This window comes from Quercus suber, unplaced genomic scaffold (genome assembly GCF_002906115.3).
Source record: "Quercus suber isolate HL8 unplaced genomic scaffold, Cork oak 2.0 scaffold_425, whole genome shotgun sequence".
In the NCBI taxonomy this organism is placed as follows: Eukaryota; Viridiplantae; Streptophyta; class Magnoliopsida; order Fagales; family Fagaceae; genus Quercus; species Quercus suber.
Window position 1 is genome coordinate 457,331 of NW_027069876.1, and position 14,939 is coordinate 472,269.

At 34.7% G+C, this 14,939-nt stretch overlaps 2 protein-coding genes across 2 annotated transcripts; both read right to left on the bottom strand.

Annotated features, from left to right (window-relative positions):
• Positions 1–3,726: 3,726 nt before the first annotated feature.
• LOC136062544 (uncharacterized) lies at positions 3,727–4,635 on the bottom strand. Its single transcript, XM_065761706.1, has one exon. The coding sequence runs from the start codon at positions 4,633–4,635 to the stop codon at positions 3,727–3,729; it is 909 nt and encodes a 302-aa protein (XP_065617778.1).
• A 5,422-nt stretch (positions 4,636–10,057) lies between these two features.
• On the bottom strand, positions 10,058–12,406 carry LOC112007372 (2-alkenal reductase (NADP(+)-dependent)). The gene is made up of 5 exons (XM_024039710.2): positions 12,114–12,406; positions 11,691–11,871; positions 11,308–11,474; positions 11,042–11,124; positions 10,058–10,715 (listed from the first exon to the last, which is right to left on the bottom strand). The coding sequence occupies exons 1-5, from the start codon at positions 12,345–12,347 to the stop codon at positions 10,337–10,339; spliced, it is 1,044 nt and encodes a 347-aa protein (XP_023895478.2). The 5' UTR covers positions 12,348–12,406; the 3' UTR covers positions 10,058–10,336.
• Between the last annotated feature and the right edge of the window lie 2,533 nt (positions 12,407–14,939).

The following is a 14,939-nucleotide window of genomic DNA, read 5'->3' on the forward strand; positions in this document are numbered from 1 at the left end:
TTAGATTAACCCCCCCCCCCCCCCCCCCCCCCCCCCCAACTTTGAATCCTAGTTCCGTCCTTGCCTGATACAACCCCCTTATATATGCATCTATAATCTCTTTTAAATCTTTTTCTTATATTAAATTTAATTTTTTGGTTAAATTTATGATTTACAAATGTTAATATGAAAAATAAATGATATTTTCTACATATTCGTGAGCATATATAGTGGGTAGTGACATGGATGTTGCACTTACAGCTTTTTCCCCCTCTTTTTTTAGAAAAATGTTAGAATGTATTGATAGTTCAAAACATGTGTACCTTGACCTATGAGAAAATTGGTCAATTACTATGATTTCTTCAATGGTTTATAGGATTTGGAGAAAATATAACTTAAATTTATCTGTGAATATTAAAATAAATTTAAAATTTGGAATATAATGTTGGAAAATATGGCTAAATAAACAAGTTTTGATTCAACAATATAAACCCTAAAAAATTGGCAATGACAAAAATAAATAGATAGAGTTAGAAAGATCTCACAAACTATAGAATCACGCAAAATGCGTTGTCTTTAAAGTTTGATTCATGCCACCCGGAGTAGAACTCGGTGTGAATGACTCTCTTGACCGAACAACCCCCAAGATTAGACTATAGTGATTTCTTCAAGTTGATCACACACTCAAGAAAGAAGAACTAAGAACAACCTTAATTTGCCTTTCCTTAAAACCAAAAAATGATGCTGAAATTCTTTAGGTGGAGATGAGCAGAAAATTTAGAGCTGAACAGAGGAAGGAGAATGGCGTCAACAAGGCAGAAAACTGATAAGATAATAAGTGAAACAAGGTTTTATATATATATATATATATATATCAACTCAGGAAGACAAGTAGGCTACCTAAATGGACTAGGCCTAACAGTTACTGTGCAGATAGATACCTAACGGGTTGATCATTAAATGCCCAACGGGCTGCTCAGATACTCACCTACGGCTACATCAAAACAAATTTGGGCTTAAAGAAATGAATGGAAAAGGTGAGGCCCAAGAATGATATAACAAAGCCGAAGCCAAAGCCAAGTCCAAGCCCAAGCCAACACCTAGCCCATAGTGCTCCAACTTACCACTTAAGATGTGCAAAGCCTTATAAACTTGATACAATGTTTATTCCTAACCAATGTGGGACTCAAAGTAAAGGTTAAGTGTTTGAAACACACCTACTCCAATATATAACACGTACTAAAATTAACTCGCATAATCCACCCAATTCCCTAAATTGAAACAGCCAAAATTTCAATGACATGGCATTTTTGGATGTTTGTGGGATGACAACAATTTGGAAAGCTGCCTTGTAAATTTTTTAATCCTGACATAGCAAATTAGTTGAAAATGACAACTAAACTTTTCTTAATCTCTTTTGACTATATTATCTCAAAAAAAGAAAAGAAAATATAAGTTGTCTAAAGTACTACATCAGTCAGTTAGTGAATGAGTTTTCAATTTATAAGTCTTGCTAGAACTTACAAAGTTTAGGTCCTTTTGTAAGTGCTAGTGTTGTTAATCTTATCTTCACACTCCCTCCTTCCCCATCCCCTGTGTCTTTTGTCTATCTTATCTCAAAAAAAAAAAAAAAAACTTTTCTTAATCTCGTCCTCTTTAAAGGAAACAAAAAGTAAATGGGTGTAAATGACAACTAAAATTTTGTGTCCTCTTTAATGGAAACAAGGCGTTCAAGACATAAATTAATTTTTAGTATAGACATGGATATAACCCAAATCTCTTATTCAACTATAAAAAATTTTATCAATTGAGTAACTAGAAGTCTAGAACATTTGCCAACCAATTCAATTAAATTAACTAGACATTAACCGGCACTCTGTGAGTGTGCTTTCTTTTCTTATGTTTTTTCTTTTTGGGTAAGGATTTAATATTAATTATTTGATACTATAGTTAATATATATATATATATATAACTGAAATCTCTGAAATTCTCATAATATTTCACAGCAGCACAATATTTAAATAAAATTATTTTTATTTAGTCCAAACTTAATAAGAAGTAAAACTCTATCTCTCTAACAACTCCAACTTAAACTCAAACTCATCATTTTTTTTAACAAAATTATTTTTGTTTAATCCAAATTTAAAAAGGTGTGAAACTCTATCTCTTTAACAAGTCCAACTTAAACTCAAACTCAAACGTTGTTATTATTATTATTATTATATCTCTCTACTTCACTAACATGATATTTTATGATAGGGTTCAAATTTATAACCATGAATTATTCTTTTGAATGTAACCCAATCTATTTTTTATATTTTTCTATTTTTTAGTCATATATATTTTGTTTTGTTTCAATAATTTCTAAGCCGTGAATCATTTGATTCTTTAATATATATATATATATATATATATATTATCTTTTAGAAGTTTTTAATATTTAAATTTTTAAGTAATTTTTTGTAGCATTTTAAATTGTTTGACAAATTTTTTGTACCCCATTGTGCATTCAAGCAATGACTTTTTCATCAAATTGTAACACAAATTGAAGTCATACAAGAGCAAATCATATAATAATATAGTTTCTTAATCAATTTAAAATTTTATAAAATTATTTTAGTCTATCTCACAAATACATAGGTGCCCGTGCATAGCACGAGTTAGCAACTAGTTTATATAGATAGCTGAAACTATAAAGCATGGCTATATATTAAAATATTTTACCATAAAAAGTTAATTATTTCCATTTGTAATTTTTTTTATATAGATTTGAATTATAAATTTCTTACCATTTAGAGTAATAGAAATTGTGACTATTAAAAAAAATAACAATATAAATTACTGATAACTTGAGTTTTAAATGGAGATCAATTTAAGACTAATATTTAATTAATTTATAACTTAAAATCAAATAAAAAAGGACAAAATTTAGCTACAAAATCGATTGTAGCATTATGCTACAAACTCACTCAATATCTTTTTATTGGAGGGGAATTTTGACAAATCCACCATTGGATTGCATCTTCTTCTTATATCCTCCATGTTTGCAAAATTTCAATAAAATTAAATATCAATAGCTATGTCATCAATAAAATTTTAAATTACAATTTTTTGTAATTTAAAATTATGCATAAAATATAAGATTATAGATTATATAGTAAATGATATCCGATTGACACAAAAATTGACATGTGCATTAAGAGCGTAAAAAACATGTAATTCAACGGTTAGATTTTCAAAATATGTAGTAATATTTATTTTATTAAGTGAGTTTGTAGCCTAATGCTACAACCAATTTTGTAGCTAAACTTTGTCCAATAAAAAAAATGTATATATTATTATCTCCTTTTCAAAATGCCTAAATAGTAATATTGTTGAAGTATAATATAACTATCAATTTTTTCTATGCATAAATGAATCGGTATAGCAAATTAGTCAATTAAATTATATATGATTACCTAGAAGAAAAATAAAGCAAATATATACATACACACACACAAAAAACTGAGAGAAAATTCAATTAGATTTTAATGAAATTCTTAATTTTATGCCATATGACCTATTTAATTCTTTAATTTTGTGCCAAGTAAATTATTGAGTGTAAAAATCGAAAAGTCCCGATCTAATTAATAACTAAATTGATTTCAATTGTAATCCAATTTTTTTTACCACGTGTTTATCTAAGTTTTTTATTTTTGTGGCAAGTGAATTATTTTTTTTTTTTTTGAGGAACAAGTAAGTGAACTTTATTCAGCTAAATCAAGATTAAATACATCATCCAAATCCGCGGGTAGTTCTTCTACCCATACATCAGTGTCTGCAGATACAACTACTCTTCTAGCTAAAGCGTGTGCCAACTTATTTCCCTCCCTTCTTACATGTTGGAAATTACAAGTCAGTAAAGGTGTAGTATAGCTCCTTATTTCTTCAATGATGTGTCCAAATAGATTGTGGCATGGTTCCTTTGTATTGATAGCATTAATAATCCGTAGGCAGTCTCCCTCAAACATGACATTGGATAGACTAAGCTCCCTTGCAAATCTCACAGCCCGAGAAGCCGCCAATGCTTCAGCATGTTCTATGGATTGAGGTAGCACTATTTTCTGACTTAGAGCACCCATAACATCGCCATTGCAGTCCCTAATCACCACCCCAATACCTGCCCAGTTGCTGTTTTCGAATAAAGCTGCATCAAAGTTAGCCTTATAATAGTCCTCTGGAGGTTTTGTCCACTTTGTATTGTGTCGGTGCACCTGTGATCTAGTGGGCTGTGCATGGGCATCAAAAAACTCCACCACCAACTCCTTTGCCCTCTTGCCAATCTCATGTAAGGGCCATGAAGGTTGCTGCACCTGGATTTTATTTCGTCGCTGCCAGATACTCCAAGCGATGGTTGAGAAAAACGCTATTGTAAAGGCCGACCCCTGTTCGACGACAGCCTCTATGAGATCAAGAGAGGACCGATAATCAACCTGATACAAGCGTGAGAAACTTGGAATTGATTTCCACACCGCCTTAGCTTGATCGCACAACCATATCACATGCATGCCCGATTCTTGTTGATCTTCACACAAAGAACATGTTTCATCAATGGGTATTTTCCGGCGGGCTATGTTCTGTTTAGTTGGCAAGGAGTCCGTCGCTAGTCTCCACATAAATGTCTGATTTTTGGTGGCACTCGAATCTTCCAAATATTCTTCCACACTTTCATACCTACCTCACCGGATGACGATGGCGCTTTATTAATTTCTTCCGTTGCAAGCATCTGGTATGCCGATTTGACTGAGTAACAGCCATCCGAGGTTTTGGGCCATACAAGGCAGTCCGAATTGCAAGCTTCACTCACATATATTTTTCTAATTGCATCAGCTTCCCACGGGTGGAAGTAACTCTGCAGCACCTCCACATTCCAGCATTTTGTACCTGGATAAAAAAGGTCACAAACCCGATTCAACCCCACATCCAAATTTGGCGACACCACTTTGCTCTTCCCTGACTCAGGCAGCCAACTGTGGTCCCAAATTCTTATGCTTCGTCCATCCCCAACTCTCTAAACAGCACCTTTTTGTATAACCTTCCTGGATTGTAATATGCTTTTCCAAGCATAAGAGCACTTGGTAGGGATTGGTGCATCCAATATATCGCCTTCCAAAAAATATTTAGCACTAAATACCTTATACAGTAGTGTGTTTTTGTGATGAATGAGCCGCCAAAACTGCTTCGCAAGCATGGCATCATTAAAATCATTTATGTCCCGAAACCCCATACCACCAATAGATTTTGAAGAACATAGTGTTCTCCATTTCACCCAATGAATCTTCATGCCTATGTCACTTCCCCACCAAAATTTCCGGATCATGGCCTCAATATCCTTACAAAGATTTATCGGTAACTTGAACACATTCATAGAGTAGGCTGGGATTGATTGGATCACTGCTTTTATCATAACTTCTTTGCCCGCTTGAGACAACAACTTCTCTTTCCAACCTTGCATTTTAGACCATATCCTCTCCTTAATGTGAGTAAAGCATGCCTTCTTATTTCTCCCTACAAAGGAAGGCAATCCCAGATACTTCTCATAGTGTTGGATAGTCGGAAGATCAAGGGAATCTTTGATTTCTTCTTGTGTGGCATCATCTGTATTTCTACTGAAAAATAAAGTTGTCTTGCCTTTGTTCACCATTTGACCAGAAGCAACTTCATACATGTTCAAAATATTTTTTATTTGCTCACATTCTGCCAAGGTGGCCCTGCAAAATAATAGACAATCATCTGCAAAAAAGAGATGGGTTAGTTTCGGACCTCTCCTGCACAATGAGAATCCAGTGATGACCCCATCATTAGCTGCTTTCCGAAGGATAGCATCAAGACCCTCCGCACAAAAGAGAGAAAGATAAGGAGACAATGGGTCCCCTTGTCTAATTCCCCTAGTTGGAGTAATCATACCCTTTGGCTCTCCATTAACCATAATAGAATAAGTCACCGTGGTGATACACTCCATAATCAAGGCCACCCAAGAATTTTGGAATCCCAATTTCAGAAGGATTTTCTCCAAAAAGACCCACTCTACCCTGTCATAGGCTTTGCTCATATCTAATTTTAAAGCCATGTACCCCATTCTTCCCATACAACTAGTCTTCATATGATGCAAAGATTCAAAAGCAATCAGAATATTATCTGTGATCAATCTACCAGCAGTGAAGGCACTTTGTGTTTCAAAAATAATATCATTGAGGAGAGGTTTAAGCCTATTAGCAATAACTTTACTAATAATTTTATAAATTACATTGCATAGGCTTATCGGTCTAAATTCAGAAACTCTCTCCGGATTTTTTACTTTTGGAATTAAAGTAATAAAGGTATGATTTATGGACTTCAAAAGAGAACCAGAATTTAAACAAGAAATAACAGCATGAGAAATGTCCATACCCACATCAGACCAATATGTCTGATAAAATAGTGGTGGCATTCCGTCCGGTCCAGGTGTCTTTAAAGGTGCCATCTCCTTAATTGCCACCTCCACCTCCTCCATTGTATAGGTAGCTGTGAGCTTTGAGTTCATCTCCTCTGTTACAACTCTTTGGACTCCTTCCATAATGTTCTCAAGATTTTGAGGATTAGATGTTGTGAACAAATTAGTATAATAGTCCACAAAAATTTTCGTGTAAGTGTCCTCCTCTGACTGCCACCTCCCTTCACTATCTTTAAGCCCTTTAATAAAATTTGACCGCTTTCTCTGAGTTGCTGTCCCATGAAAAAATTGGGTGTTCCTATCTCCACATTTAATCCATTGTAACCTTGATCTCTGGTGCCACATTTGCTCTTCTTTCTCATACAACTTGTTCAATTTAGCCTTTAAAAGTACTACTTCTTCATCATTCCCATCCCTGACCGACCTCACCTCAGCCTTCCATAATTTATCCTTTGTCTCCTTTAGTTGCTGCTTTACACTACCAAAATGGTTCCTACTCCACTTCTTCAACATCTTCTTACACTTACTTAACTTCTCTGTAGCTTGGAACATTGGAGTACCTTCTACCTGATGTGTCCATGCTCTTGCCACCGTGGCACTACATCCTGGATCCATCATCCACATTGCTTCGAACCTGAACGGTTTCCGCTTCCATTTATGACTTTCTCCACTCGGATCAAGAGCAAGAATTAAGGGTCTATGATCCGAAGTAAAACAGTGGAGATGTCGCACACTACCTGCAGGGAACCTGTTCAACCACTTGTAGTTAGCAACCCCTCTATCCAATCTTTCCCACACTAACTCTCCTCTTCTTCTCCCATGCCACGTAAACTCCAGTCCTGAGAAACCCAAATCAATAAATCCACAGTCATCCAAAACCTCCCGGAATGACTGCATTAAATTATGAGAACGTGGTGCACCTCCCCTTTTGTCTGCCACCTCCAGTAGCTCATTAAAGTCACCGAAACAGCACCATGGTAATTTCGGCTTTGAGCTCAACATCCTTAGCATGTTCCATCCTTCAGAACGTCGACTTGTCTCCGGTTCACCATAAAAACCAGTTAACCGCCAGGCCCTCTTTGTGCCTCCATGCACGATTGCATCGATATGATAGTTTGAGAAACTAGCCACCTACACCATATCCTCCTCCTTCCATAAAAGAGCCAAACCACCTCCCCAACCTGTGCTTGGAACAGTGAAGCAACCATCAAACTTTAACTTACACCGAATCCATTCCATTCCATCTCTGTCTGACCATGTTTCTGACAAAAACACGATCATGGGACCTTGTGCTTGTATGATATCTACAAGCTCTTGAACTGCACGGCGGTTCCCAAGCCCCCTGCAATTCCACGCCATGAGATTCATTGGACCCGGCGGGGCTGGGACCCAGCCTCCGCCGCTACTGATAAATTCTCCATTGTTTGCTTCTTCCTACACCCTTCTACAAACTCTGTTTCTGCATCATCTTCTCTGGACACTCTCTTCTTCAAAACAGAAGAGGCGTTGCCACTGGGCTCACCTCTATTTTGCTCCCTACGGACCCAAGTTCTTTTTTGTGTCATAAGTTTCTCTTTTCCAGCCTCATTGCTTAAGTTATGGCCCACGTCTCCAAGCCCATTAACACTATGCACTTCTTGTAAGCCCACTTCTCCAAGCCCATAAATATTATGCCCCTTTTGTAAGCCCACTCCCTCTTTTGGTGCACTGTCAGCCAGATTTACTCCACTAACATGTACGTTGTCAAACTTCAAAATCTCTCTATCAATTTCCTCTAGTTGTCCCGAAAAATCTTCCTTCTGATTATTATTCCCTGAATTTAAGCGAGCCAGGCTGTTAAGAGTAACGTCCATGATTGTGTAACCGTCATTAATGGGGTCCGGATTCGTTGGACTTTCCGTACCCGTTACTCCATCATTAATTGTCTCTGCCACGTCATCGTCTTCCTCCCCTTGTCGTGCACCCTTTTCCTTCACTGCCATCGTGTTCCTTTTCTCGACGAAGTCGCTACCTTCATCACCTCTCTTTCCATCCATCTGTCTGTCATCTTCATCATCGGTACCTTCTTCATCCATCCCCGCCACCCTGATTACCGTTCTCCGAATCATGCTTGGTGTGGCAGAACGCAGCCACGGTCCAAATTGTTGGTCTTCCACCTTCAAAGTCCCTCTACTTTTAACCCACTTTGGACATTCTCTATCCCCATGCGTTAATCTGCCACACCAGTAGCAGATATTAGGTAGCCTCTCGTATTTAAAACTCACCCACCCTTCCTTTCCACTGGCCATGGTAATCTTACGGCCTCTACACAGAGGTTTCGATATGTCCACACTAACTCTGGTTCTAAAGAAGTTAAAATTGCTGCTTCCCCCTTCCTTAGACATTCTCACGTCCACAGTTCCCATCACCGAAACAATCTCCATTGCAACCTCTAAGGACGAACGTCGAACTGGTAAATCATGAATATGCACCCAAAAACTTGTCTGGTTAAAACTCAGGCCATCGACGTCGTCACTGTTGTTCATTTTTTCTAGTACCACGAGGTGCCTATCAAACGTCCAAGGCTCTCCCTTCAAAACCCTTTCAACATCTGCAGCATTTGGAAATACAAACATAACTCTATGATCACCCATATCTCGTATTTCAAACCCCTTTCTGGTTTTCCACAGTAGAGTGAACGTCTTAGCAATTGCCTCCATATTAAGAACTCTCGTGGTGAGGAATTTTGCTGCCAAAACATGTTCCTCCACCCCTGGTTCATCTCTTATTTCAAAATTACTTCCTTCGGACTCTGAGAGAGATAGTTTATCCCAAGAACCCATCAACTTTTCCATGACTTGTACCCTATAGAAAAAGACACAAGACTGCTCACTGTACTATCTTACTATGACTGCCTCACCACTAGTAGGCACTGTCTTATCTCCTGACTTGTAGGGTTCGGCGCACCTTACCCTAGGTCAGAGAACTTTCGTGGCAAGTGAATTATTAGTTGCAAAAACTGAAGAGTTTAAAAAGAATTAAATTCTAAATCATATATATATATATATATGATTTAATATAATATGAGAAGCCATTACATATTTTAAAATTTTGTGATTTTAAAAAAAGTATAAATTAATATCATGTATAATTTAAATTTCTTTTAAAATTTTTAATTGTATCCGTGCATATGCACTGTGCTACACACTAGTTTTACATAAAGAGACATTAAGAGTGGAAAAAGGAGGACAATGAATTGAATTTTGTGCCAACTTACCTCTACTTCCCCAAACAAATAATAAAACCAAAATAAATGAATGCTCTGGACTAATTATTGGTATTGTCTTCATTTTTATTTTATAGATTTGATAGAACTTCAAGTTATGACATGCTTTCTCAAAAAAAAAAAAAAAAAATATATATATATATTATATTATGACGTGTACTTCATGATGATTAAACCTCAAATGTCAACCAACTTTTTATGTAAGCAGAGTTTGAACTTTAAATCTCTTATTCGATGACAATAGATTTTATCAGTTAAGATAACTGCAATCCACGTCTAGTTAGAGATATGGAACAACCTGAATGATGCTAATAACTATTTCCTCAAGGACAACAGAAAGTCAATTGCAGTGTCTTCTCCTCTTCACAACCATAAAACAAAAGTTACAAGGAAATACGTACACCAAAGCATTTACTGCCACACCCCAAATTCTCTTCCCTTCCATTTATTCCAGGGAGTATACACTCATAACAAACGGGAATTACAATTACCTACAATGTTTTTATTCTTTTCAACCCAATAAACCATTGGGATTGGACTAATTAACCTCAAAACACTTAATTTGCAACCTTTACTAGGAAGACACTGCACTTAAGTATAGATAAAAGACTAGGCTGAATTATTCTCGAGCAACTACAACTACTTGTTTCCCTTTGTTGCGACCCTTAAAGAGTCCAACCAGGGCAGCCGGACCACTTTCAAGGCCTTCAGCAATGTCTTCCACATACACTATCTTCCCCTCTTTGATATAAGGCAGCACAGTATCTAATAACTTGGGATAGAGGTGATGGTAGTCAAGAGATGAAAATCCTGTAACATGGATGCGCTTGAATATGAGGTGCATCAAATTTTTCACGCCTTCAGTTTGATCAAGATTATACTGTGAGATCATTCCACATACAGCAACACGACCATGGGTTCTCATGTTTAGGAGCACTGCATCAAGCATCTTACCCCCAACATTCTCAAAGTAGATATCAATGCCCTCTGGGAAATACCTGATGATGGACACAGACCAATAATACTGTATTTTAAAAATCAAGGTATTACTAAGGCTCTAATAGATGGATTTTAATAGTTGGATATGAAAATTTAATTTCTACATTAATAAATTCTTTTTTTCCTTTTTTTTTTTTTTTGGATTTGGGGGGGAGGGTGTTCTTTTTTGAAAGTGAGTAAAACAATTCATGCTGTCATACACGATTGAATCTGTGACCTCATAATTTCCTTTTCTTTATCAAATAAATTTCTTAATGTTGGTCACAATATATCATATCTCAGAGAAATTTGTATTCATAATATGCAAATGACACTCGGTACTCACCTTTTCAAAGCTGCATCCAAGTCATGCTCTTCATTATAATTGAAAGCATCATCAAAACCAAACTTATTCTTCAGTAGATCAACCTAATTTACAACAGAAGAAACATAAGTTTTTCACACTAAAAAAGGTAAGAAAAATTAAAATTAAATTAAATGAAAAGTAGACGATTTTTTTCATGTGAATGGTAAGTTCATCCCACCAGGTGCAGTCCACAATCAATGAAGTAGCATTCAAATAAAGAAGGAATGGTGAACTAAAAAGTATACCTTTTCTTTACTTCCAGCACTTCCAACAACATAACAACCAAACAATTTTGCAAATTGTCCAACAAGCTGGCCAACTGCACCAGATGCTGCTGAAACGAAGACATATTCTCCTTTCTTAGGAGAACAAACTTCATGGAAACCAGCATAAGCAGTCACACCAGGCATACCTATTTTGTAAACAAAAGAAAAAAAAAAATCAAAAGATTCAAACACATTTAGCGGGAAATTTGACATGAAGCCCAGTACACAATCACAAGAATCCTTAAATTAATTATGAAACTACTCTTGGAGACGCGCATACATCAAAAGGGAATTAGCATAATATAGTTATCTTCTGTTAATGCAAATCAATTCAAAACTTATAGAATGAGTAAAGAACTTACCAAGAAGGCCCGTATAGTAGGAAAGGGGTACATCAGTATGCTTGATCTTTTTTAGTCTTTCGGTTGCCGTGGTTAGGCTGTACTCTTCCCATCTAGTATTAGCTCCCCAAACTAAATCACCTACCTTGAAGTCTGGGTGCCCAGAATCCAAAACTTTAGCCACTCCATACCCGTTTAACGGCTGCAAGTTTTTACCAACAGAAGTTAACAATTGCAAGGTCAATATTGTATACAACATCAATATAAACAAGCAAGCACTCATGCATATATATATATATATATATATGATGCTATGCTATCATATTATGGGCCCACTCCAAATTTAATTAAAACAACCCCACTTCAAATAAGACAAAAACAGTCACAATTATCAGTATTCCATATCCCATAAAATTTTTCTGGGGAATCAAATAGAGAACTCACAGAGCCTGGGGTGTAACTGGAGAAATCGCTAGGAACAACTGGTTGCATTAGGATACGCATTATAGGATCGCAGGACAAGTAAAGGTTCTTCAGAAGAACAGCATTGGAACCCTCTGGAACCTTCAATTTTATGGTACTTGTGGTCACGAACATGTCTGATTCCTTTGGAAAACCAGTGACATAGTCCTTGAATATCACTTGCTTGTTACTCACTTCCTGTCCAACATTTGCCATTGCCACTAGTACAATCTTTGTTGTTTCCCTTTCACTGTCTGTGTTTTGTGTTTTGTCTGAAACGGTTTCTATCTTTTTTTTTTTTTTTTTTTTGTTATTTTATAATGAAATGGGATTGAAAGTTTTCCTCTACTTGACTAAATAGCTAGAGACAGATATACAATATATTTGGAGAAGGCTAATATGGCTCTTAAAAAGTACAAGATGCATATGGTTGTGGCAAATGAGCTTTAAACTCGCAAAGACGAGGTTGTAGTTGTTACAAACAATGAAAAAATATCAGTTTGCCATTACAAGACTCAAAATGGTGATGTTGTGGAGAATCCCCTTATTAGATTTATTGTGGAGAGACATTTAGTTTACGTTGAGAAGCTGGANGGAGATAACGGTTTCTATTTATACTTATAGGAGCTTGTGTGAGTGCTTACATGACAATATTTTAATGTGTGTTCTGAGTACCATGATACGTCACTGATGATTTTTTTGATGTGTGTAATGTCAAATGTGTACCATGATACGTCACTCATGATGATTGTTAGCTGTGCCTGTGATTGTGAGAATCAGCAGTGACGATTCACGTTGGTTGAATGCTTTTTCATTTTCTTTATCATGGTCACTTCGAAACTACTAAGCTATTCTTATCCGCCATTTTAGGAAACATTTCAGAACTAGAGGATTTATTTATTATTTATTTTTAGATCTTATTTTTGTCATTTTTAAACCCCCCCCAAAAAAAAAAGTTAAAAAAAATTGTAGTAAAGTATTTTATCTCTCTACACATATTATATATCTAAAAGTTCATACATAAAATTTAATATTGTTATATTCCCTTAAGCTATTTCATCAGTCATGCCATATTTTAAAAAAAATCCTTTATGATATTCCAATTTTATTTTATATAAAATAGTTAATTATAATTCATGGACCCATTACTATTCATTTGTTTTAAATGCAAATATTTGACTATTTAGCTACCCAAATTGATTTCAACTTTTCATTTTCTTCTTTCTAATTTCAAATAATTGTTAAAATTGAATAATTCATTATCTTTTTAGTGGATATATGCACATGTTTGACTATTAATTACATAATATTACTATTAATTAAATGCAAGTGTTTGACTATATTCAGATACCCAAATTGATTTCAAATTTTGTTTTCTTCTTTCTAATTTCTAGTAATTTTTAAAATTGAATATTTAAACTTTTCAGCTTCCTATTCTTAAAAAAAAAAAAAAAAAAAAAAAACCTCGTTTTCTCTTCCTCCAACCTTCCCCTCTCTCTTTGTCTTTTTATCTCCTTATTACTCTTTACTTTACCATTAAATTACCTTCATCATTTCGTATTTCTTATATTTTAACTCTTCTTCTCCCCCATCTTATATTGTATAAATTTGAAATCGTTTATTCCATTCAATCCATATTTGTTTTAGACAAAAACTGTGAGTACTCTCTCTCTCTCTCTCATTTGATTTTTGTTCTTTCTTATTACTCTAATTTAGGTGATGATTTTTTTATTTAATTTTTTAGTGTTGCATTTTTAAATTTCCCATCACAAAATGTAGTTGTTACAAACAATGAAAAAATATCAGTTTGCCATTACAAGACTCAAAATGGTGATGTTGTGGAGAATCCCCTTATTATATTTATTGTGGAGAGACATTTAGTTTACGTTGAGAAGCTGGATCTATGATATTTAAACCTAAGATATCATCAAATGTTTGATATAAATATAATAGACATTTACCAAAAATTGCTCTATGGTAGCAGGTCCTTATGATAATCATTTGGATTTTTTGGTAGGCTAACTTGCCTTTGGGCAAAAAATAAAAAAGAAATAAAAAGCATATTTTGATTTCAATGAAAGTGCTTATAAAATAACCTCTAAGGGGGGAGATTATAATAAACATTGTACATTGTAATTGCTCTATAGCCTATACTGTGACAAAAAGTTAATAAAGTTGTTTTATTTGTAAAGCATCAAAAAAGTCAAAAAATATTCTATGTAGTAATTTTGTATTGTTGCATCTCATGTGTTTGGTAAAATTTCTTTTAGAAATTTTATGTGTTTTTCTCAAATCTATTTGTTATTTTTATTTTGGTCATTTTATTACAAATAATTAGCATCTCCACCATCAAATTTTTAGTTAATTTGAATTTTCTTGGTAAGCTTTTATTTTGCTTAGTTGATCATCTTTATTGAAAATGCCAAAAAGAGAATAAGATAAAATATAATTTACATTAGAGCATCATTATGCTATTAATGTTTTTATGTATAGATACCTAAGAAACTTTTTCTTTTTGCATTTTATTTTATTTTATATTTCCACTTTATGATATATGATTAATTGATAATGATTTATTGCATAGTTATCTTTATTTACTTTTTCACTTAGTTTCAATTGTGATGAAGAAAGAGATTGATGGGGATCTATGTACCAGAGAAAAATATACCTATGAGAGTTAAATCGCATACATCTGTATAGTAATAAACAAAATATACATAGTTACAACTTGGTCTAATCTCACACTATCAATGTTTTTTTTTTAAATATTGCATTGTGTTTGTATACATATCTCACTATATATAATAC